The 26,311-nt window shown below is 37.8% G+C and overlaps 1 protein-coding gene across 11 annotated transcripts in view; it reads right to left on the minus strand.

The window, feature by feature from the left end:
* Positions 1-26,311, minus strand: part of KTN1 (kinectin 1) — a 110,253-nt gene that overhangs the window by 51,559 nt on the left and 32,383 nt on the right. For 9 of the 11 annotated variants that reach the window (XM_033187943.1, XM_033187951.1, XM_033187940.1 and 6 more), the window contains 10 exons: positions 23,149-23,286; positions 21,659-21,829; positions 20,482-20,612; positions 11,605-11,721; positions 9,560-9,700; positions 6,037-6,143; positions 4,415-4,547; positions 2,512-2,599; positions 1,689-1,855; positions 1,212-1,280 (listed from right to left, as the gene is read on the minus strand). In XM_033187943.1, the coding sequence (XP_033043834.1) occupies positions 1,212-1,280; positions 1,689-1,855; positions 2,512-2,599; positions 4,415-4,547; positions 6,037-6,143; positions 9,560-9,700; positions 11,605-11,721; positions 20,482-20,612; positions 21,659-21,829; positions 23,149-23,286 (1,262 nt within the window). The remainder of the gene's footprint in view (positions 1-1,211; positions 1,281-1,688; positions 1,856-2,511; positions 2,600-4,414; positions 4,548-6,036; positions 6,144-9,559; positions 9,701-11,604; positions 11,722-20,481; positions 20,613-21,658; positions 21,830-23,148; positions 23,287-26,311) is intronic. The other 2 variants (XM_033187948.1, XM_033187945.1) reach the window with 2 other exon arrangements.

A 26,311-nucleotide genomic window follows, 5' to 3' on the forward strand; every position in this document is an offset into this window, starting at 1 on the left:
TTTAACTCCTGATAAATTTTTTAGAGCTACTTCTCAGCTGATAACCCAAGATCACAATTCGAGTTTGTAATCCACATATACATACACATCCATACCAGCACCCTTTCCTGCATTAATTCTTCCCCAATTATTTTAGACTATAATTTCTACAGACAAAGCAATTAGGAAAAATATGTTTATAGGGTCAAAGCTTTGGGAGTTTGAACTTCTCTGAATCTTAAAAGCAAAATTTTAATGTTAAAACCACTTTTTATACAGAAATGTCAGACTTCTAAGCCAATACTTTTTGCTACAAATAACTCTCAGAATTTTCAAGTTGAAAAATTGAAGCTCAAAATTCACAATACTTAACTTGCTTTTTACTTGATTTTCTTTATATTATTTATAAAGATGTGTACGTCATGTCAAAGAATAACAGGTCTTACACTATCACTTGAAAACTTTGGAAGGTTGAGTCACTAAACTGAGGTACAAATTTTCTTTTTTTTTTTTTTTTTTTTTTTTTGAGACGGAGTCTCGCCCTGTCACCTAGGCTGGAGTGCTGTGGCCGGATCTCAGCTCACTGCAAGCTCCGCCTCCCGGGTTTATGCCATTCTCCTGTCTCAGCCTCCTGGGTAGCTGGGACTACAGGCGCCGCCACGTCGCCCGGCTAGTTTTTTGTAGTTTTTAGTAGAGACGGGGTTTCACCGTGTTAGCCAGGATGGTCTCGATCTCCTGACCTCGTGATCCGCCCGTCTCGGCCTCCCAAAGTGCTGGGATTACAGGCTTGAGCCACCGTGCCCGGCCTACAAATTTTCAATTCATCCTTTTGCAAATATAATCTGTGATCTATGGTTACCAGATTGTTCCCCCTGCTGATATATTAGGATTTTCCAGAGCTAGGTGATATTTAATGAACATCTGTAATACATAAGCCACTACTCTAGACAGCATTCGGCCAATTCTCTCTCCTTGTTTTGTGACAGAATTGGGGATATTTTTGTATAATAAAAGCTCTCTAACCTTCCCCTCATCCAATTAGTTGGTATGGATTTCTTTCTGAGTGTTTTCCCTCAGCACCGTACATAATTAGCAAGTGTTTAGCACTCAGGATCATCATTTGTTGATTCAATGACTAGTCTCCCAGCTATTAATCCAGTAACTGGCACTCAAAGGGCATTCAGATGAGTGTTTAAATGGCTGAATCATAAGCAATAAGAAAGCGTCATTACCTGGGCTGCTATCTGGGAATGGAACTGCTGAATTTGAGCTTTCAAAGCCTCATTCTGCTCCAAAATATCCTTTCATAAATAGCAATCAAAAAGAAAAAAAGCATGCTAATAAATAACCCCATGTATATGAACACAATGTATTATAGGTACATCTGTTTATCTTTTTTTTTTTTTTTTAAGGAATTCTTAGATTCCAAAAGGCATTATTTTAAACAATGATTAGACATTCTGAGTTAGCTTATAAGAGAGAAGTTAAAGATATGTCTGTGCTATTCCTAATCTAATACAAAGAGCCTAAGACTGTGGATGAGCACATCTTCAAACATACCATACTGTGACAAGTGCTCAAAGACAAAGTTATAATTATTCATCATCATTTCAGAATTACGGTAAGGTAGACCTTACTCTCTCTTCTAGACACACAGATCTAATAACTGACCACCTATATTTTTTTTAATAAAAAAGAAGAAAAAATACCTGAACCTGCATTTGCAGAGACTCTTCTTTGTTCACCCTTTTCTGCTCTGATTCCATTAACTGCATTAGTCTTTGCTCCAACTGTTGTTTTGATACCAAGGTATCTGTAAGCTTACTATGCAGACTCTGTACTTCATTTTCTTTGGCCACAAATTTACTCTGTAAATCTATAATAAAACATTACATTTTACAGAGGTCTCTTCCTTTGCCTAGTTTCTCATACCCATCTTTAGTGTAGGCATTCTCTAAAATCTCCTTTGAATCTCTCCTGCTTCCACTCTTGCATGCTCCTGTAGCAGCCTATACTTGTGTTTCATGGCAGAAAGGGAGTAGTAGAGAAATAAACAACACACATAACACATACTCCATTATCTCCCAGATGGATTCATCAAACTAAGAGTAAATGAGTAAAAGTTAGCATGTATTAAACGGACAGTTTTAAGTAAACTACTTGGGATGGTAATGCTCTGTTTTTCTCTTCAAAACAAGAATTATTTTCTTGGGAACAAAAAATGAAATGAAGAATTAACCAAAGAACCAAAGAGAATAACTACAGAAAAGAAACACACACAGCCAGGACCCCATTACCCTATCATGTACTACAATTTTGCCTGCAACTTTAATGCTTCAGGCAAAACTAGTAGGTAACTTATTTTAAAACCCTAACAAATGTCAAAGAAAGAAAGATATTCTGAAAGTATAAAAGCTATTTTTACTGAGCTATAACCAAAATACCAAATTATACTTTCTTCACAGATGGAAGAGAAAGGAAATTTTACCCAAAATTATATACAAAGTTTACATGAATACCTCTTCCCCTTACCTTGCTGTGCTGCCTCATGTTCTGCTGTTCTCTTCCTGATGTAGCTCTGAACTTCTTCCCACCTTCTCTCAGCTTCTTGTAGTTGAACCTTGGTATTTTAAAAGGAAGAAAGGATAAATTAGCACAAACACAGAATTTCTACTTTGAAAAAGAGGGAAAAAAAGCATCCTCTACCTTTACTGTTGTATCATAAAACTGCTTATTGCAACTAGTCTCCTACATTTCAATAAAACAGGCAGATAAACACAGTCTAAAAGCCATTTATTTATCAGTCATAGCCATTCTATCCTCCAACATTACAGGGTTTACAGTTTAGAGATTATTTCAGAGACTCAATATTTGTGCTGAGTTTAGATCAAGATAGCTACTACTATATACATATCTGATCCACTTAGCAATAACCTGTTTCCCACTAACCCTCCTTCAGCTGCTAAGCTTCCGAAGGACAGGATAGTATCTTTATTGCTAAATCTAAGTAGCTAAAAATTCTTATTTTGAGGTATTTCTATAACACAACACTCCAATCATGACTATAATCTTTAATGTCATTTATTTATCCATATCCACAGAAAACAGACTTCCATATCTATGCCACTAGTAAACCCATCAGCAAGATCAGTATTAAATAAAAGAAAGGATACTTATATCAATCTCCCAACAAGACCCAAGAAAACTTAAGAAAAACAAAGGTTACTCACACTATTTTCCATATTCAATTACCCTTGAAGCCTTTTTAACTCCTACTCTGGAACTGGTATCAAAGTACAACTGTATCAATGACCTAGGTAGGAATCTACTATAATGAGGTAGCATTTAACTTACACAAATTGAACTATACTTTCAACAAATCTCCTCTTCAATAAAAGGAGGAATAGAGAATTATACTCATCATTCTATTCAATGTACATATGCTGCATAATGCATATAAAATGAGATAAATGAATCTGCTCCTCCCTCAGTCAGCCTGAGCAAAGCCATGTATCTCTTCACAGTATCTCATTGGACCAAGTGACACTCTGGTGTCTAAAGACATAATATGTGATTTTTTTTTGTACATCATGGGTCGAGTGCAAGCCACTGGAACACCACTCAGTCTTGTGCTTAAACAAAGGAAAAACTACCTATTTCAGTGCTGAAAGAAAACTAGGTTCTACTGGACCTACTGAAAAATCCAAGCTATGGGTGATAAAGTGGTATTAAGGGTAATTTTTAACTACATGATTTCTGCCCTTTACATGTAGACCCTAACCCCCATATATAAGACAAACTTCTACAGTTTATACCTGTCAATCGGCTAACATCATTTACCGTATCTTCAAACAGTCTTTAACTTCAAATTCAAGCCTATATTCAATTATTTCAATATGGCACATGCTACTTTTTCTTTCATCAGGGCATAGCATTTAGACTACAGGTCCCACTAAGCCTCAAACTATATTTTTCAAATCTATATACACATTTAAGTCATCAAATTAAATACCTACTGATATGGTTAGGCTTTGTGTCCCCACCCAAATCTCATCTTAAATTGTAATCCCCATAATCTCTGTGTGTCAAGGGAGAGACCACGTGGAGGTAATTGAATCATAGGCATGGTTACCCCCATGCTGTTCTTGTGATAATGAGTGAGTTCTCACAAGATCTGATGGTTTCATAAGGGGCTCTTCCCCATCACTCGGCATTTCTCCTTCCTGCTGCTTCGTGAAGAAGATGCTTTACTTCCTCTTCACCTTCTGCCATGATTGTAAGTTTCCTGAGGCTTCTCCAGCCATGTTGAACTGTGAGTCAATTAAACCTCTTTCCTTAAAAATTTACCCAGTCTCAGGCAGTTCTTCATACCACTATGAAAACGAACTAATACACCTATATTATTCATGAAATGACAAAGGTGGGAATATATCACCTTCAACTGAGTAACTGCTTGCTCAGCATTCTTCTTTTGGACTTCCTCTTGCTGTAGCTTTCCTGTTTTCTCAGTCAGCTCATTCACCAACCTAGCATAATCCTGGCGTAGTTTATTTAGTTCTGCAGACTGCCTGAAAACAGTAACTGGATTAGGAACCTTCCATTATTACATATAGATATAAGAAATAAACAAAACATACTTTGGTAGTTTTGCTGAGCTGAGCTAGTAGTTCTATTTACAGCCCGACTGAAACAGAACACAAGCAATTACTAACAATAAAGTTTAGGTGGGTAATTCCTATATAATTCTAACGAGTTATACAAATTCTAAAATCACTGTAAAATATCAAGAAAAATAGATGACATAAATAGTGTCACCTTCAAACTGGTCTTCTGAAAACGTATTAAAAATCAACCAGTCAGGGTACTGTGTACTCATATTACTAATCTCTCTAAGGTACTATTTCTCAAAGTATGGCCTCAGAGTCAATCACTATCACAAGGAAAGTGTCTTTTTTTTTTTGAGACAGAGTGTGGTTCTGTTGCCCAGGCTGGAGTGCAGTGGCGCAATCTGGGCTCACTGCAACCTCCGCCTCCCAGGCTCAAGCAATTCTCCTAAGTGTCCCGAGTAGCTGAGATTACAGGTGTGTGCCACCACGCCCAGCTAATTTTTGTATTTTTAGTAGAGACAGGGTTTCACCATGTTGGTCAGGCTGGTCTTGAACTCCTGACTTCAGGTGATCTGCCCACCTTGGCCTCCCAAAGTGCTAGGATTAAAGGTGTGAGCCATCACATTCGGCCCGAAAGTGTCTTAATATGTAGATTGCTGGGCTCTACTTCACAGTCAGTGAATCATAATCTTTTAAGAGTAGGACTCAAGAATACATTTTTTAACTAGAATGCCAGGTGCTCTTCAGAATACTGAAGTTTGGGAGCTACTGTGGAAGGGGACAGATGGATTAAAACTTATAAATTTCATAGTCCATTCCATTGGTGGTACTAGTAGTTATTACATAGTTTATATATAATATACACATACATGTTTATATAAATATGTAATATATGATACATATTAATGTGTTTGTATAAGTATATAATAGTATGCCATTAATATAACATATATGGTTTACATATATATAACTGAAGAAGTTCTTCACAAAGCAAAAGAGAATTGTTTTTAAAAGTAACTCATTTTAAGCCAGGTGTGGTGGTTCACGTCTGTAATCCCAGCACTTTGGGAGGCTGAAGTGGGCAGATCACCTGAGGTTGAGAGTTCAAGACCACCCTGACCAGCACGGAGAAACCCCATCTCTACTAAAAATACAAAAAAAAATCAGCCAGGTGTGGTGGCACATGCCTGTAATCCCAGCTGCTCAGGAGGCTGAGGCAAGAGAATTGCTTGAACCCAGGAGGCGGAGGTTGCAGTGAGCCAGAGATCGCACCATTGTATTCCAGCCTAGGCATCAAGAGCGAAACTCTGTCTCAAAAAAAAAATAACTCATTTTAGAAACAAATGTAAAAAAACAAGTCTAACCAATTACTATCAAACACTATTAATATTTTGATGATTCAATAATATACTCTGCTATTCAATTAAAAATAAGGTATTTGGAAACATACTTGCTTTCCAGTTGATTTGTAGTGTTGCTGACAGCATCTCTCAGTATGCCATTTTCCTGCTTCAGGTGAGCTATCTCTGCCTCCATCTGCTCACGAACTTGCTGAAACTAAAATTTTACACATATAAAACTTAGAAAACAAAGACTGTCAAAGCTAACTTTCAAAATAAACTTTATTAAAATAAGAATGTAAAAAGCATCAATAGAATGAAGTTTGAATCATTCTTCTCAAATAAACATGACCAAATTTAAAAGAACTATACTGTTAGTGATGATTGCAAATTAAATACAAACTCTCACCACATTCAAGAATACAAATAGATGCTAGCTGCTATCATATTTGACATACAAGATAAACATGCTTAGAGATGATGTTTCAGAACTAAATGATTTAGGACTTCTTTCCTACCGAATAGATTCATACAGAATTAAGCTTGTCCTGATCCTGTGTCAACTGTATGTTAGCAATATTCTTTTTTTTTTTTTTTTTTTTTTTTTTTGAGGCGGAGTCTCGCTCTGTCGCCCGGACTGGAGTGCAGTGGCCAGATCTCAGCTCACTGCAAGCTCCGCCTCCTGGGTTTCCGCCATTCTCCTGCCTCAGCCTCCCGAGTAGCTGGGACTACAGGCGCCCGCCACCTCGCCCGGCTAGTTTTTGTATTTTTAGTAGAGACGGGGTTTCACCGTATTAGCCAGGATGGTCTCGATCTCCTGACCTCGTGATCCGCCCGTCTCGGCCTCCCAAAGTGCTGGGATTACAGGCTTGAGCCACCGCGCCCGGCCAGCAATATTCTTAAAGTCTTTAGTAAGCCAAAGTTTAAAAACTGAAAATATGTTTGGTACACTTCATATTAAGTTACAAATTGAGCCATAATCATATAGATAACACAAAAACCTGCTTGCTAAAATATTCTGACCGCTAATTGTTTTTCCAAGTTTTTACATTATAAAATACATATAACATAAAACATACCATTCTAACCATTTTCAAGTATACAGTTCACTGGTATTAAATATATCCATAATGCTGTGTAATCATGACCACCATTCATCTCCATAACTCTCTTCATTGTGTAAAACAAAACTCTGCACCTTTTAACGAATAACTCCCATTTCTTTCCCTGAAACCCCTGGGGACCACCACTCTTAACTTTCTTCTTCTAATTTTAAAATTTTGGATTAAAGAATCTAAAGACAAAGCACACTGACTCTTACATTCTCATAAGAACATGTTTTTATATGAAATAATCTTATTATAAATTCTTTCAAAAGAAATTGTTGATTAAGAGAAATTAAGGTATACATTTCTATTTTTCACAGAAGTTATCATATGGAATCTATATCCTGACCTCTGTAAGTAATCAAGTAAAACAGGATGAATCACTTAAATACCTTTCACCTTCAACAAAAGATGCTGCTACAAGTATTTGACTAATTTTCAAATTAACAGGAATTAGGAATTAAGAAGAAAAGATCACTGGAGGCTAGGAAAATTAGTTCTTCAATAACTCAAATTCCTGGGAGATGAGAAGATGAAGGAATGGGTTAAACAAATGCTAAAAGCAGTGGATAAGGTAAAAACATGAAAACAGCATCATTCACTTCTTTTTTGCTATTAGTGGCATTTCAGAGGAAAATAGTGGGACTCTGAAAGCAGCGAAGAATATTTTTAAATTTTTAGCAGACTAGCATTATTATCAAAGCAATATTTTACAAAAAAAAAATTTGGTACCAAATACAAGACAGAATGAAAATGACAAACCTATTAATATGGGCTATAATTATTCTAGTATGTAATAATAAACTAAGGACACGTCTAAAAATTGAATGCAAGAGTAACTAGAAATAAAGTGGTTTGGAGTTTTTTGTTTTTTGAGACAGGGTCGCACCCTGTCACCCAGGCTGGAGTGCAAATGTATGATTACGGCTCACTGCAACCTCAACCTCCCAGACTCAAGCCTCCCACCTCAGCCTCCTGAGTAATTGGAAACATGAGCATGCCACCATGCCTGGCTTTTTAATTTTTTTGTAGAATGGGGTCCCACTATTTTGCCCAGGCTGTTCTCAAATTCCTGGGTTCAAATGATCCTCTACCTCAGCTGGGACTACAGACATGAGCCACGGCACCTGGCCATAGAAATAAAATGTCTTTAAGATTTCAGAGCAAATTGTAGACTAAGCGAGGCAGAGAGAAGTCACAGGATTCAAGCATAAAGATAACAATGCCTCAAAATATAAAAACCATCATTGCTCACGACTGGCCTGGGGAAAAAAAAAAAATCAACCTGATCAATAGGTGAGAGTTTTAGATACACATTAAATCTGAGGTAATGACAGGCCTTCCAAATTGAATGATCAGCCAGCAGACAGAAGTAACAATTTCAAAAAGTCACTGGACAAGAAAGTTAAATTAAGGAAAGTATTACATGACCACTAAGCAAGCAGACCCAAGCCATATTCTTCAACAGCCTCTTTAGCAGTAATAAAGATATTTCAATCTTTTTAAAAATAAGAAAAAAACATTCACCGGTCTAGTCCTAACTAGGATCATGAAAATGGAAAATATATACAAGAGACAGACTGTCAAAACTGAGCCTTCTAACAGAAGACAAGTGAAACGGTAGGAAGTAACAACAGACAAAATCACTCAGGCCAAAACCTTAGAAGTCATTCTTCACTATCACCTCTCCCCTCCACACTAACACCAAGCCCTATCTAACTAACTCTTTGTATACTCAAACTCATTCTCTCATTGTCAACATCTAATTTCAGACCCTTGTTCTTTGACTTGAATTCTAGCAAAGTCTTCCAACCATCCTTTGCTCCACTCTCCCCACTACTACCAAGGTAAAAATTTAAAATAGCAGTGTAATTCCAGCGACTGCTGCGTTGCTTAAACTCCTTCACTGGCTCCCCAGTCTTCAGGTATACAAGGCCCTTTTAAGATGGGGCCTCTATCTACTTCTCAATATCCCTTCTTCATTCCAGCTCTGATTCCCAAATACCACAACTCTTACTGTATTTCTCACAGAGCAGTTACTCTAGACAATCTGTACTGGTAGCACCTGGAGTGCACTCATTAAAAAGCTCAATCCTGGGTCCCAAAATATACCCACTGAACTATCATCTCCAGAGATGGACTAAGAAATCACACCAAGTAACTCTTATCCTCAGTGCCCATTTCTTTACTCTCTTACTTGATAATGCCCAATTGTTTTAAAAGATTGAACACAGTCTTGGTATCACTTCTAAAAAGTCTTCCCTATCAAATCCTTCTCTTCCCTATCTCCCATCACCATTGCTCTAAAGTAGCCAATACTTATCTCCATCATCATATTGATCTGCATCCCGCCTCCCTACCTCATCCCCACCTAGAAAAGTTGTTTTACTTAGGACAGAGAGTGAATTTCACTAGCCACTGTATGTTGATGGCCCAGCAAAGGGCCTTGCACATACTAGTCACTTAAAAGTTTGCTAATTAAGTGAATGCAAACATTTCATCTTGTTTTCAAAGAATGAAAATATACCTTCATCTGCATCTGTTGAGTCTCTTGATAACTGACATGTATTTTGTTTTGAAATACATTATGTTCCTTTTCTAATGTTCCAATCCGATCTTTCATCCTTGCTATAACCACATTGCTTCTTTCCTTCTCTGACATCATTTCCTAAAAGAATATCCCAGAAATTTAAAAACTTGTTATTTAATAAGTATCATAAGCCTGCAACAATGATAAACAATGATGTTACTTAACAACAGTAAAATATTCACGAATGATAAAACATTAAGTACTTGCTTAAAAAAACCTAGGTCAAAAGATTTCAAAAACAGTCTTCTGCATCTCATCTGCTCTTCACACCAATTCCCTTCATAATCACTTTGCCACTGTTTTACTACTAATTCAAATGCATTTTCTAGTTATTATTATAAGTTAAAGACTATGAACCTAAAATAAATCCTACATTCTAACTCGATTACACGAAAGAACATTTTAAAGCACAATAGTTCCTTCTCTATCATTCCCTGGTACATTCTCTTTCAGGGGAAAAAAGGCCTAGAAGGAAATAAAAGTCTCTTTCCTAAAGGAAGAAATAGGGATAAGATGTCTATAGTAGAGTCAAAGTTTGAAACAAGGGAAAGTAAAAATCAGAAAGCAGTTTTATCATCTTCCTAAGTCAAATCTTTTTTTTTTTTTTTTTTTTTTTTCCTGAGACAGAGTCTCGCTCCATCGCCCAGGCTGGAATGCAGTGGTGCAATCTCGGCTCACTACAAGCTCCCCCTCCTGGGTTCACACCATTCTCCTGCCTCAGCCTCCCGAGTAGCTGAGACTACAGGCGCTCGCCGCCATGCCCGGCTAATTTTTTTTGTATTTTTAGTAGAGACGGGGTTTCACCGTGTTAGCCAGGATGGTCTCGATCTCCTGACCTCGTGATTCACCCGCCTCAGCCTCCCAAAGTGCTGGGATTACAGGCGTGAGCCACCGCAACTGGCCCCTAAGTCAAATCTTAAATGAGGGATTTCATTTTGTTTTGCTGGTACTACGAACTCCTAGAACAAATATTAATTATCAAAGTACATGAAAGCCAAGCAGTTTTAAAATCAGCTGCAGGTATGATTAGGACTAATCATGTCTCTGTTCTAAAGCAACTTTTTGACAAAATTTGAGATATTACATAATTTATGTTTCCCTGAGTTTGTTCATTCATCTTTACAAATTGTTATACTCCTGTATGACATACTTAGAAGTATATACATTGTAAGTACACAGCTCAATGAATTATCAAATTAGTTATCCTAATTTTTTTAAATACAGTCATATAGTCACATAAAACTGTAAGTTTCTAATTTTATTAACAACTTTCATCTTGCCAACTTTTTCCATTGCTTTTTTTATTTACTTCAAATTCACATAAAGGATTTATATTCAAACAAGGTCATTCATTCTTACAATGTCATCAAGTGGCTAGGTGAACGACTCATAAACAAACATCATGTACTCTACTGCATTTAATCCCTAGAAAGAGAAACAAGCACTTCAGGAATAATGAAACCATATTTTCTATAGTTTCAATTCTGTTCTCTCAGTTTCATGATGTTTTAAAGATTGGCTTTTCCAGTATTTTTTACTATTAACCTCTGAGAGTAGTATTTCTGAGATTTGAAGAACTAGACAAAAAATTATACTTATCACAAGAAGCTCCATAAATAAATTACCTATGTTAAGAGTTTCACATTTATTCCATTAATCAGACTTAAACAAGATCACACCAAATTTTGTGTCTCTATAAAGAACGGATCTAGGTCAGATCCAATTAAAACAAATTCCCGTGCTTCTGTACAGAATGCTTTTGTTATTTTGAAGTTAGGATATCTGTAAGTACTCTTATTTTAAATAATTCAACTATATCACGAAAGAGAGAGACGGCTCTATTTACCCTCCCAAAACTCTGAAAGAAAGTTATTTTTGTTGGATATAAATTATAAATAAACTACTGACAATGGATAATTTCTAAAATATTTCATTGCTTCTGATTTGGGAAGTATATCCCTCGTACATAAGAATGTCTTCACCTGGGTTAACTGCTTACACCGATCCTTTGTAGCAGCAGCATCTTCCTTCACAGCAGCGAGTAACTTGTCCTTTTCTTGAAGCTGATGTACGAGCGTAGTCAATTCTCCCTTACTTGACTGCAATCGAGAAAGCAAGGCAGAATTAGTAACAGTTACCATGGGCTAATAAAAAGTATGAAACTGATGCTGGGCGCCGTGGCTCACGCCTATAATCCCAGCACCTTGGGAGGCCGAGGCATACGGATTACAAGGTCAGGAGATCGAGACCATCCTGGCTAACACGGTGAAACTAAAAATACAAAAAAAAAAAAATGAGCCGGGCATGGTGGCGGGCGCCTGTAGCCCCAGCTACTCAGGAAGCTGAGGCAGGCAGGAGAATGGCGTGAACTCAGGAGGCAGAGCTTGCAGTAAGCCGCGATCGCACCACTGCACTCCAGCCTGGGCGACAGAGCGAGACTCCGTCTCAAAAAGAAAAAAAAAAGTATGAAAATCAAATGTGGCACCTATACACCATGGAATACTATGCAGCCATAAAAAAGGGTAAGTTCATGTCCTTTGCAGTGACATGTATGAAGCTAGAAACCATCATTCTCAGCAAACAAACACCAGAACAGAAAACCAAACACTGCATGTTCTCACTCATAAGTGGGAGTTGAACAATGGGAACACATGGACACAGGAAGGGGAACATGGACACAGGAAGGGGATCATGCCTGTCAGGGGGTGGGAGGATAGGGGAGGGATAGCATTAGGAGAAACACCTAATGCAGATGACGGGCTGAGGGGTGCAGCAAACCGCCATGGCATGTGTATACCTATGTAACAAACCTGCACGTTCTGCACATGTATCCCAGAACTTAAAGTATAAGAAAAATAAAACGTGCTAAGATTTAAAAAATTATGAAAATAAAGTATCTAACATTAAGTGTTCCTGGGTCAATGCAGAGTTCTGTATTACATAAAAAGTAAAATAACTGCCAAATACTGATCAGTGAAATATTCAGAAAAATCTCTTTAAAGTTGTATATTCTGAAATTTCCAACTAGATACATATCAATCAAAAAACAGATTTTTACAAAGAATTATGGGAATTCTAGTTTTAAACTCAGAGTCAAGACAGTAATTTCCTCCATCTCCTACTAGATCAAAAGAGAGAATGTGAAACCAAAATGTAAGCTGCTATGAATGAAACAGTAACCTATAATCTCAAAGCATCTGAGGAAAGCTCACCAAATACAGTAAAGATCAAAATCAGATGCTCCACGACCCTGTCAGAATACACCCATGGCTATAGAGGTGCCATAAATGTGTAGTTCTCTGAAATTAACAGGCACATCCTGAAAGGTAAAACCAGCAATCCCCAATTTGACATGGGAAACAACAAAGAAGTGCAAAGACTGGAACTTTCTTGGAAGAAGGTCTCAGGAAGGAAAAAAGTCACAGATAAAATCACACATCTCAAGAAGGAAAAAAATCACTCAAAGGGAGCAACTAGCCAGTGAGGCAGTCAAAAGATTCTCTATAGGGAGGCCTTAAGTCTCTTATCTGAAAAGCAGCAAAGGCTAAAAAAAACTCATTTTACATACACAGTCCCCAAGGAGAACATCAGTCAGCCTTGACCCTTCAGTAATACCAAGCCTTAGCACAAAGATGATCCAAGAAAAACACCCCTCATTGGAAGAACAGTAGTAAACAAAATAAAACAGAATAAAGCAGGATCTATACTAGATATCAAAAAAAATGAAAATAAGAAAAACACAAATAACAAGTGAAGAAAAATCACCAGAAAAAGGTTATCAAACAGCAGAAAAAAAAACTGTGATTAAAAATCTAATACAGGAATCATCCCTGGAAAATAAAAGAGCTCAGAGAAAAGATAACACAAAATGAGATGAAACGTGAGCTGGCAAAACTAAAGTGGAAGTAAAAGCAACACCATCCCAGAAATATACTATAGTTAGAAGCAGCAAACAGAAAAGCACATGCCGCTGTAAACACAGTAAGGGCCATAGAATACATGGTAATGTGTTAGGTTTTTTGTGCTGTTAAAGATATGAAAGATATGAAAGATAATGAAGGTAGCCAGAGGAGAGCCCACATGTATTTAACTGATCTCCATTATTTTACTTATTTCAAGAACATTATATATAACTTCCCAGTAATAAAAGTTGACTTGAATCTAATGATTGAAAAGACATACTGTATTCAAGGTAAGTTTAACAGAGCAGTCAACGTCAAGCCATATTATAGTACAATTACTGAATGCCAAAGAAACTGAATCCCTTGATGTGTGTAGAGTAGGTCAGACACTGAAAAAATTCCAGTAAATAATAAAAATGTGATTGATTATTCAAAGAATGTTTTATTGTGAGAGTGCAGTTTAACAAAAACATATGAAAAGGGTGCAAAATGCAGGCTGGCTTCAGACCTCTACCCAGCAATATGAATAAAGAGAACAGTGAAACAACAAATGCATAAAATGTTTCAAGGAAAGAAAACTAAACTCTGGAATGTTATACCCCACCAAACTATTATTTAAGTATAAATACAACAAAAGCATGTTAACTTGCCAAAATTTGGAAAATTTCTTGAAGAAATCCCAGGAAAAATAACTTCAGCTAACCAAGAGATGAATAAAGAAGCTATGACAAAAATACTAATATTGAGATCTGGACCTACCATTAAACTATAAAATTAAAACTAAAACATGAAAATTATAATCACAGAAGAGATGTTAAATATTACAAGTATCTGACAAACAGAAAAACTATTATTAATAAAAGTTGAGGGGTGGAAGAAAGAAGCAAGGGGAAAAAAATGTAAGTGGTATAACAGTAGTTCCTCCTGCTACGCAGCATGGGGCCCAAATTGTTAATAATTTAAAGTTTAAAATACAACTGAAGCAAGTATATTTAAATGTCAATGATAAAAAATTAATAATTAAACATTTTACTAATAATTACATTAATAGTTTATATTTTTCAGCATTTATTATATGCTAGGGACTCTAAGCACCTAACATGCACTATCATTTAATTCTCAAAACTTGATCATTCCCATTTTAGACATGGGAAAACTGAGGCACTAAAGCTAAGAAACTTACCTAAGGCCACAAAGCTGCAATTGGCAGAGTCCAGATTTGAATTCAGGAAGTCTGACTCCAGAGCTCAGGATCTTAACTACACTCTCAAGTGCCTCATAACTCGAATACAAGGGCACGTGTGCACTCACACAACATAACATCTCTGCTCTAACCCTTCCAGCTTTTGCTCTGTTTTCCCCTACCCACCTAAGCTTACTCATAGCGGACACTTGCTGTCACTTTTCCCATTCATTTGGTACTTATTTATAATCTTGTACTGCAATGAAACTGCTTTTACTAAGGATATCAAACTCATCTCTAAAGCATGTTACTGTTGATCATTCAAACTCAAAGTTTCTGTGATTCCACTATCTCCTGGTGTTCCTCCCACTTCGCGCCTCTTCAGTATCTTTTGTGGTGATTTTCCTTGCCCTTTAAATGTTGGTGTTTCCTGGGGTTCATTCTTGAGCCTTCTATCACCTCTCACATCCTCCCTGATCTAATATATATCTACCATATGTACTGATGATAGCGGATTATCTTCCTCTATCACTCCCATTGTAGCCTTTCTTCTACTCCAGAGAAATATGTTTTTAATTGTAAAATGACTATATCCACTTAAATGGCACAAGGGACGCCTAAAACAGCTTTCTGAAATTTCTCAATGCTCTACTCTCTACAAAGTGTTCACAAAAACCACACTCACCACAATCTATCCAGTTACTCAAGAGAGAAAACAAGCAGTAACCATGGACTCTTCTTTAGCCACTACATACAACTGCTCAGCAAATCCCGTAACTCTTCTATCCTATGCCAGTGCCCTGTATTTATCTTCCCCTTGCTCTAAAGTGGTCTTTATTCAGCACAAGGATTCAATTACCTCTGGGACTTTGAACAATCTGTGGAAAGGTCTGACCAACTCAGTTCTAAGGCAGGAAAAGGGAGAAATTAAACTTACCTAGTCTTACTCAGATACAGGAGACCTACAAAGGCAGAGTTCCTTCAGTAGAGAACAGAACCGCCCCATGAGAAACCAAGAACAAAAAGATTTTAATCTACAACCAAATGGCTCCAAGGAAAAGGGGAAAAATATCAACAGTTTCAAAACACTTGCTCCATGCTATCTTTAACAGTTTCCAACTTCTTCCAAGGCCTGCCTAAAATAGATAAAGGGTAGTCTGATTTACCATCCAGACTCTAGAGTTCAAAGCTGTCTCAGATAATAAAATGATTACTCTTGCCCCCATAAGCTACCAGGAACATCTTTAATTAGAAGAGAGATACTTAAAGCAATTACTTTTAATCTTAAAAAGCATTAACTCTAAACAGCAATATAGTAACACAGTAGCTTCAGCAAGGTTCTTCCCTGCTAGGAGCTTTTCCCAATCCCCACATATAACTAACAACTTTTTAAAGACATGTAGTCACCCAATTACAATAAAATAAACCAAAGGACAAATTCTTTAATCAATATCAAGGCTAATAAGTACCATGGTTCACACCTCTAATCCTAACACTTTGGGAGGACAATGCAGGAGGACTGATTGAGCTCAGGAGCTTCAAACCAGCATGGGCAATACGGTGAAACTCCATCTCTACAAAAAACACAAAAACTAGCCAGGCATTGCTTGTGGTCCCAGCTACTCAGGAGAGTGAGACGGGAGGATCGCTTGAGCCCAAGAGGTGAAGGTTGCAGTGAGCAGAGATCACACCACTGCACTCCAGCCTGGGTGACAGGGCCAGACCTCATCTCAAAAAAATAAAAATAAAAATAAAAATAATCAAGAAAGTTCCTTGCAACAAAACATCTGTCTTTGTATTTAAAGTCACATTTATCGTATTTACTGATTACCTTTTTACTCTGGGCCATTGCTGGCATCACATGGAGACTGTCTAATAAGCATACTACATTGTAAAATTGCCACAGATTTGTAAAATGCACTGTCAATAGAAGTATGACAGACTTATAATGCTACGATAAATACTATGGCAAAAACATCCAGATGGTTTTAAGAAAGAATAGCAGGACAAACAATTTAGACTGTGAATTCAGGTTAGCCTTATATGAGAAAATGACATTTAAGTGGAGACTTGAAGGAGGAATTGGGCATAGAAAGAAATTGGAGGGGAGGGTTTGGGAGGAAAGGCAAGACAGGACAGACAGAAGAAAAAAGTCTGATATGAGAGAAGAATCAGAGAAGACTCCGTATGGGTGAAATTTAGTGAGGAAATAAGAAAAAATGTCATTAGATGAGGCTGCAGAGACAGGCAGGACATAGACCTGTTAAGGAATCTGGATTTATGTTTTAACTGCAAAACAGAAAAACACCAAAGGTTTTTAAAGCAGTAATATAACCTAATTTATCTCTTACAGGTCACTTGACAGTTATGTGGGGAAAAAAACAAAATTAGAGGACTAACAGGAAAAGCAGAAACATCAATTTGGAGACTACTGCAGGTAATCAGGTGAGAAGACTAGTCTAGACTAGTCTAAGAAAAAATTAAACCACTGAAGGTTTGAAAGTAGGTGAGAGGTTATGGGAAAAGAGGTGTGTATGTGTGTGTTTTTAGAATAAAGACAGTTAAATGCACCATAGCACTTAAATGACAGTTAAATGCTAATATTGAATAGCAGACACCATACCCCTTTATTTTATATAGGTAACCCTTGAAAACTTCACCTTTCCCAGTACGACATAGTACATATGATATTATAGCGAATATGACCCATAATATAGATGTTAACTGCATGGGGTTTCTATTTTACAATTTTTTTAAAAATCAGCCATAGCAGTGATTATGCCTTTCAAATCATTTCTTTTAGAAAAGTAAACACAACATACACACACCCCCACAACAATAGCCCTGAGGTTCTTTGAACGGTGTGATCTTCCGTCACAAAAACAGTTCATATATGCTATCCAGAAATCACCTGACTTTGACTTTAGCACTTCTGGTTAGAGCAAAGCACGGTCCAGTTTAGCCAAGGGCCAAATGACTTTAAAAGTAATATAAATCTGGCCAGGCGCGGTGGCTCATGCTTATAATCCCAGCACTTTGGGAGGCCGAGGCGGGTGGATCATGAGGTCAGGAGATCACGACCATCCTGGCTAACACGGTGAAACCCCGTCTCTACTAAAAATACAAAAATTAGCTGGGTATGGTGGTGTATGCCTGTAATCCCAGTTACTCTGGAGGCTGAGGCATGAGAACTGCTTGAACTCTGCAGGCGGAGGCTGCAGTGAGCCGAGATCACACCACTGCACTCCAGCCTGGGAGACAGAGAAGACTCTGTCTCAAAAAAAAAAAAAAAGTAATATAAATCATCTTATTTTAAGCAATTAGCTTTGTCAAAGGATCAGATGACAACAGACGACATTTTAAATAAGTGAATTGATTAGTGTGAATATATGATATAGTTTGGCTGTGTACCACCCAAATCTCATCTTGAATTGTAGCTCCCATAATTCCCACATGTTGTGGGAGAGACTTGATGGGAGATAATTGAATCATGAGGGCAGTTTCCCCCATACTGTTCTCCTGGTAGTGAATAAGTCTCACAAGATCTGAGGGTTTTAAAAGGGGAAATCCCTTTCATTTGGTTCTCATTCCCTCATCCCTGCTGCCATGTAAGACATGCCTTTCACCTTCTGCCATGATTGTGAGGCCAGCCACATGAAACTGTGAGTCCATTAAACCTCTTTTTCTTTATAAATTATCAGTCTCAGGTATATCTTTATCAGCAACGTGAAAATAGACTAATACTGTAAATTGGTACCAGGAGTGAGGAACTGCTATAAAGATACCCAAAAACATGGACGCGACTTTGGAACTGGGTAACAGGCAGAAGTTAGAACAGTTTGGAGGGCTCAGAAGAAGACAGGAAGATGTGGGAGTTTTGAACTTCCTAGAGACTTGCTGAATAGCTTTGCTGATAATGACACAGGCGATGAAATCCAGGATGAGGTCATTTCAGATAGAGATAAGGAACATGTTGGGAACTGGAGTAAACGTGACTCTTGATATGTTTTAGCAAAAAGACTGGTGGCATTATGCACCTGTCCTAGAGATCTGAGGGAGATGATTTCGGGTCTCTGGCGGAAGAAGTTTCTAATAAGCAAAGCATTCAAGAGGTGACTTGGGCGCTATTAACAGCATTCAGTTTTAAGAGGGAAACAGAGAATAAAAGTCTGGAAAATTTGCAGCCTGATGATGCAATAGAAGGAGGAGAAATTCAAGCCAGCGGCAGAAATTTGTATAAGTAATGAGGAACTGAATGTAAATCACCGAAACAATGGAGAAAATGTCTCCAGGGCATGTCAAAGACCTTTGCAGCAGGGCCCTCGTATCATGGGCTGGAGACCTAGGAATTAAAAATGGTTTCCTGGGCAGGGCCCCGGGGCCCCCTGCTGTATGTAACCTAGGGACTTAGTGTCCTGCATCCCAGCCACTCTAGGCATGGATAAAAGAGACCAAAGTACAGCATGGGCCGTGGCTTCAGAGGGTGCAAGCCCCAAGCTTTAGCAGCTTCCACATAGTGTTGAGCCTGCGGGTGCACAGAAGTCAAGAATTGAGTTTTGGGAAATCTCTGCCTAGACTTCAGAGGATGTATGGAAACACCTGGATGTCCAGGCAGAAGTTTGCTGCAGGGGCAGGGCCCTCATGGAGAACCTCTGCTATAGTAGTGAGGAAGGGAAATGTGAGGTTGAAACCTCAAGTCCCCACTGAAGCACTGCCTAGTGGAGATGTGAGAAGAGGGCCACCCTCCTCCAGATTCCAGAATGGTAGATCCACTGACAGCTTGTACCGTGAGCCTAGAAAAGCCACAGACTCTCAACGCCAGCCCGTGAAAGCAGTCTGAAGGGAGGCTGTACCCTGCAAAGCAACAGGGGCGGAGTTGCCCAAGACCATGGGAATCCACCTTTTGAATCAGTGTGACCTGGATGTGAGACATGGAGTCAAAGGAGCTCATTTTCGAGCTTCAAGATTTGACTGCCCCACTGGATTTCAGATTCGCATGGGGCCTGTTGCCCTTTTATTTTGGCCAATTTCTCCCATTTGGAGTGACTGTATTTTCCCAATGCCTGTACCCCATTGTATCTAGGAGGTAACTAAGTTGCTTCTGATATTACAGGCTCGTAGGCAGAAGGGACTTGCCTTGTCTCGGATAAGACTTTGAACTGTGGACTTCTGAATTAATGCTGAAATTAACACTTTGGGGGACCAGTAGGAGAGCATGATTGGTTTTGAAATGTGACATGAGATTTGGGAGGGTCCAGAGCGGAATGTTATGGTTTGGCTGTGACCCCATCCAAATCTCATCCTGAATGGGAGCTCCCATAATTCACATGTGTTGTGGGAGGGACCTGGTGGGAGATAACTGAATCATGGGGGCGATTTCCCCCATATTGTTCTCGTGGTAGTAAATAAGCCTTATAAGGTCTGATGGTTTTATAAGAGGAAACCCCTTTCGCTTGGTTCTCATTCTCTCTTCCCTGCCACCACGTAAGACATGCCTTTCACCTTCCACTATGATTGTGAGGCCTCCCCAGCCACGCAGAACTGTGAGTCATTTAAACTTTTTCTTTATAAATTACCCAGTCTCAGGTATCTCTTTATCAGCAGCATGAAAATGGACTAATACAATATATGAAGTAATTTCTGAAGGCATTCCAGACCGTATGTTCTGAGATGTTACGGATGGGAGTAGATATTAACTGCTCTGGCTAAAGTCTTGTTTGGTGAACTTCTAATGACTGGTCACTAATATGCCCATAATCAAAAAACATGCTTACCTTCTTTAAAGCATCTTGTATCACACCAGACTTCTCCTTTAGCAGGTCTACAACACAAAGAGCCTCATCTTCAGAAAACATCATAGTCTTCAAGGACAGAAGAAAATCTTTAAACTTCACTTCAGCATTTTCTTAATTTGAAAAAAAAAAAAAAAAAGAGTTGGCATTAAAAAAACACAAGTAATAACTTCAGCAAAGTCAAGCATGAAGAATTCATGGCCCAGAAAGTCAACAACCAAAAGAAAACAGATACATACTTCAGGTCAAATAAAACAAATACTCCAGTCAATAGGGAAAAAAAAGGGTTTATCATCTATAATACGGAATAATTACATTAGCTAAAAGTTTGCTCAAACTGCAAAATACTAAAATGCCAATATACCCTCACTTTAAAAAAAATCACTTAGGTGTCTAGTATGTGCTAATATCTGCACTATTATATTCATAATAATCTCAATGAACTTTAATAATCCTTGCACACTGACAACGAACTGTGAAAAACAAAATAATCCTGAGAGATATATAAGCCAAATTCCACACATGATAAAAAAGTTCTAAGATAATTATAAAAAGGAATCCTGATTCTATGAAGATCAAATATATGCAAACCATCCTGACATTTTAAAAATCCATGCATCAAGCACCTCCTGACCCATCCACCCTTATTTTCCCAAGGTTCTCGTATTAGGCATTAACAACCTCTTCTTAAAAACAACTGCCACCCATCAGACTCAAAGGAGCCTAGGGTTTTTAATACTTCAGCTAAATTATAAGTTTTAAAAGGTAGTTGTGTACATATGTAGAAACAGGGGTATGTGGGAACTCTGAACTTTGCAATGAATTTTGCTATGAACATAAAACTACTCTTAAAAAAAAGTCTATTAAAAAAAAAACCAGTTATGAATTAGCCAAGAAACCTCACAGGAGACAGTAGTAGCTGGAAAACAATCATCAGATAGCAAAATAGCTTTAGGACCTTTAACAAGTCAAATTCAAGTTCCAGATCTACAAAACTGAGGAGGCTGGACTAAAAGACTACCAATAAATCTTCTACTACAAGGATCTGATTCTTTTGCAATGCATTGTTCCTATGAGAAAATGAAATATATGACTCCATCAGAACTCAGAAATGTGTTTTTATAGGACAACGAAGACTGTAAATCCCATATATTATTACCTTTGTCAGTTTCAGTCTTCAGTTTTTTAGTCCCAGATTTCTGGATCCCTTCTACTTGGTCAGGTTTAAGCAAATCAATAACCTCTCTCTTATCCACTACAGGACCTGAGTCAGCATTATCCATCAAAGGAATATATGCAGTTGCATGAATAAGGGGTTCATCTACAAAGACTGCAATTTAAGTTCAACAAAATCGTAATTAGAATTTTTACAAAACAGAGTAAATGACATGCAAGCATACTTTAATGATAAATGCAGTTATTTTGAAACCTCTAATAGTAGCTCAAATTGGTTTTAAATTCCTATTTCACCATTTAACAAGTCAAAACACTCATTCTAATGAAGCAGTACCAGCTCAACAGCCTTATTTTATAGTAAATCATTTCAGTTATCTAAAAGTGTATAGCATATCTCCTCTAACGGTATCTAAAAACTTTTTACGCATCCTTAGGTCTCATTTAATTTTTGTTTTAATATAAGAATTATTTCCACTTAATTAGTGCTCAAGGAAAACTATTAGTTTTTACTTATGTTGGTACTGTACCAACTTATTGCAGTTGATAATTTTTAATCAAGTTCTTTGTACTTGCTAAGTACAAAAATCACAGTGTTCCTTGCAGATAGCTTCTGGTTTCTCAATAGTTATGCCTCTAATTTCCATGGCACACGTACACTTGCTAAAACTTCCAAAATAACATTAAAAGTGGAAGAAGGAAGCCTCTTTATTTTGTTCCTAATTTTAATGGGAAGAATTTGAAGAGTTTGAGCATCAAGTCTAATGTCTGCTGGTTAGAGATACAAACTTCCATACCCAGATGAAAATCTCTTTTCTTTTCATTCCTACCTTTTAAAAAGAACTTTTGTACTTATATATGTCTCTTCTTTTATTTAAAATTAAAATTGTTTAACATTTAATTTTAACAAATATATTCAGGTAATATTTCTCTCATAACTAATTGATATGTAATAATTTTAAGTTGCTTAGTCTTCACAAATTTCACAGCCAAGCTTTCACTGGAAAACTGTGAACAAATAAGATTGCTCCATCTCTTATCATTTGATGCCTGCTATATACACATGCGAGTTCTGTTTAGGAATTAATTAGAAATGTATGCTAATGCCAGATCTAGCTAATGTCCTTAAGCATAATCTTTAAATGATATTAAAAAGTACAAATATTTCAAGAATGTTTTTCTTCTATGGTCTGTATGCTATTTATTTTTTTCAAAACTGAGTTAAGAATATTTATAAATGCTTTGCCCTTTGTAAATGGTATATAAACTTTTTCACCTCAAATGTACACTCTGCCCATCTGTCAAAGCACTACAAAGTCATAAGGCTAAAGATAATTTTAGACCTGCATTAGTATTACAGTTGTCATTAGCACACATTAAACTGGGAGCTAAAGAGCGTGTGAGATTTCCAGGGTCCTTGTGCTGGTGTACTTCTCTAGAATTAGCATTGTAAAAATACATATCTAAACATCTCACCATTTTCTGTCTTTTGTTTCTTTGATGAAGCTTTCTTCTTCCCTGATCCACTTTCTTGTTTAGTCTCTTGGTGGACGGGTAATGCTTCTTGCCTTTTTGATGGTACTATGAGAGTTTCCACCTTTTTATCCTGGTCATCTTTATTAAACACAAATGAAAAAAATAATTGCAGCAAACAATGAACATAACAGAAAAGATGCAATCATTGAGTAATTCCCAGAATGCTTTACCACTAAAAATTTAAAGTGTGACATACAACGCTCTTACTAATAACTTATTCTAGCTTTCTTACTCCACTACACCAGCTCTTCAATGTACTTACTCCTCCTTTTCCATTCCTCAGCTATTTTCAACCCTACTGAGCCAATAGGCATGATCAAGTCTCTATCATCTAAAAAAAGAAACAGGAAGGTGCAGTTGCTCACACCTGTAATCCTAGCACTTTGGGAGGCTGAGGCAGGCGGATCATTTGAACCCAGGAGTTCCAGATGAGTCTGGGCAACGTGGTGAAACCCAATCTCTATAAAACCCCATCTCTATGAAAAAAATAAAAAAATTAGCCAGGTGTGGTGCGCACACCTGTAGTTCTGGCTACTCTGGGGCTGAGGTGGGAGGAAAGCTTAAGCCCCAGAGGTTGAAGCTGCAGTAAGCCAAGATCGCACTATTCACTCAAGCCTAAGCAACAGAGCAAGACCCTGTCGAAAGAAAAAGAAAGAAAGAAAGAGAGAGAGACAGAGAGAGAGAGGCAGAGGAAGAGAAGAGAAGAGAAGAGAAAAGAAAAGAGAAGAGAAGAGGAAAAAGAAAAGGGAAGGAAAAGAAGGGAAGGAAGAGAAAACTCTTCCCTATCACCATAATTCCCAGCATCCCACATACATTTCCTTACATATTGACAAAATACCCTTAGTTCCTTTTCTACCAATCATTCCTCAACTAATTGCAACCTGATTTTTATCTCTTTCATTCCATGAAAGGATTAACTCAGATCCCCCAATGTCCCAATTGCCATATTCTACAAATACCCATTAATCCTTATTTGACTACTCTGGCATTTTATACTTCTGGTCTCTACCCCTTTCTTAAAATTCTCTCTTCTCCATTTTGTTCAGTAAAATATGGCAGTGACAAAAAGACAAATATTGTATAATTTCACTTATATGACATTCCCAGAGTAGTCAAATTCATAAAGACAGAAAGCAGAAGGGTAATTGTTGAGATATGGGGAAGGTGGAGGGACGGGGGAAAACGGGGAGGCAGGTAGAATGGGGAATTAGTGTATAATGCGTACAGAGTTTCATTTAGAGAAGATGAAAAGTTCTGGACTTGGCTAGTAGTGATGATTATATGAGAATATGAATGTACTTACCACCACACGATATACACTTAAAAGTTGTTAAAATGGTAAATTTCATGCTATATGTAATTTGCCACAATAAAAATAAAATAAATTATCTCCTATCAGCTCCCATGATAATTCTCTTCTTACACTTGAAATATTCCTTTGCAGTATCCTTTGGGAACTGCTTCTACTGAATACTGCTAATTCTCAGTGTTGGGGCTTCAGTTGAAATCCTTTCCTCGGATGAACTATCTACTCTCATGCCTTCTACTACCTTCACGCTTACGGCTTCTGAATCTACTTTTCTATACTTACATACCCTACTGCATCCTGAATTGCTCTAGTAGATGGCCCCACAGGTACTGGAAACACAAACTGGGAGTGTTCTCTTCTCCATTCACATCTAGTCTCTCACCAGTATTACCCATTTTAGTGCTACCAACCATCTGCCAAGCACAAGTTGGCAAACTTTTTCTGCAAAGGGCCAGGTTGTAAAAACTTTAGGCCTTATAGGCCATATGGACTCTGGTACAACTATTCACGTCTGCTGCTGCAGCATGAAAGCCAGTCATAAACATATTATGAATGAGTTAATGAATGTAGCTGCATGTAAAAACACTTCATGAATACTGAGATTAGACTTTTTTTACATTTTTACATTTCTCAAAATATTATTCTATTTCCCAACCATTTAAAATGTAAAAACTATTCTTGGTTCATGGGCATAAAAAAAGGAAGTGAGCTACATATGGCTCACAGGTTGCAGTCTGCCAACCCCAACCTAACTCAGAACTTGGGAGATCAGCTTTAATCCTGTCTTCTCCTTTATCTGCCACACTTCTATATAGTGAGGTTATTCATGTCATTCTTACTTTGCATACTTCTCAACTTTGTTTCTTCTGTCACTACCATAGTTCAGGCCTACATCTTCATTTTAGAAAACTACAATAACCTCTTAACTAGTCTGCCGGCATCAAATACCGCCCCATGAAATCTGTTCTTGCTAGCTCTGTCAAAAAATCTTTCTAAAACAGAAATATGACCATGTAACTAAACTGCTTGAAAATCTTCAACAATGGCTAACCTAAGAAGTCCTAGCTCCCTGGCACGGTATCCAAAACCCACCATGATCTAGCCACTGCCATCTTTTCAGCTCTGTTCCCTACCACTCTCTACACCTCACATTGTGTGGTTCAACAATACATTGTACTCTTGCAGCTCTGTGCCTTTACATGATACCCCGTCAATGAGGAATGAGACCCCACTATCTGCTTGATGAAGCGATTCAATGCTCAGGCACTGCCTCCTCTGTAAAGCCTTTCCTCCAGAATAAGCAGTAGTTGCTTTAGCTTCTGTATTTCCCCTATACTTTCTCTATCTCCTACATAAATCACTTTTTTTTTTACTGGCTTACATGTCCTTTTCCCCAACTAAAACATGTAGTGCTTACCCTTACTATGTCTTGATCCTAGCTGACATGCAAATATTTAAAATCCAATATAACCAGGCCAAGCGTGGTGGCTCACGCCTGTAATTTCAGCACTTTGTGAGGCCAAGGCGGGTGGATCATTTGAGGTCAGGAGTTCGAGACCAGTCTGGCCAATTTTGTGAAACCCCATCTCTACTAAAAATGCAAAAATTAGCTGGGCGTGGTAGCACACGCCTGTAATTCCAGCTACCCGGGAGGCTGAGGCAGGAGGATCGCTTGAACTTGGGCAGCAGAGGACACACTGAGCCAAGATCACACCACTGCATTCCAGCCTGAGCAAGACCGTGAGACTCCGTCTCAAAAAAAAAAAAAAAAAAAAATCCAATATAACCTCCTAC

This window comes from Trachypithecus francoisi, unplaced genomic scaffold (assembly GCF_009764315.1).
Source record: "Trachypithecus francoisi isolate TF-2019V2 unplaced genomic scaffold, Tfra_2.0 Lachesis_group3, whole genome shotgun sequence".
Classification (NCBI taxonomy): Eukaryota; Metazoa; Chordata; class Mammalia; order Primates; family Cercopithecidae; genus Trachypithecus; species Trachypithecus francoisi.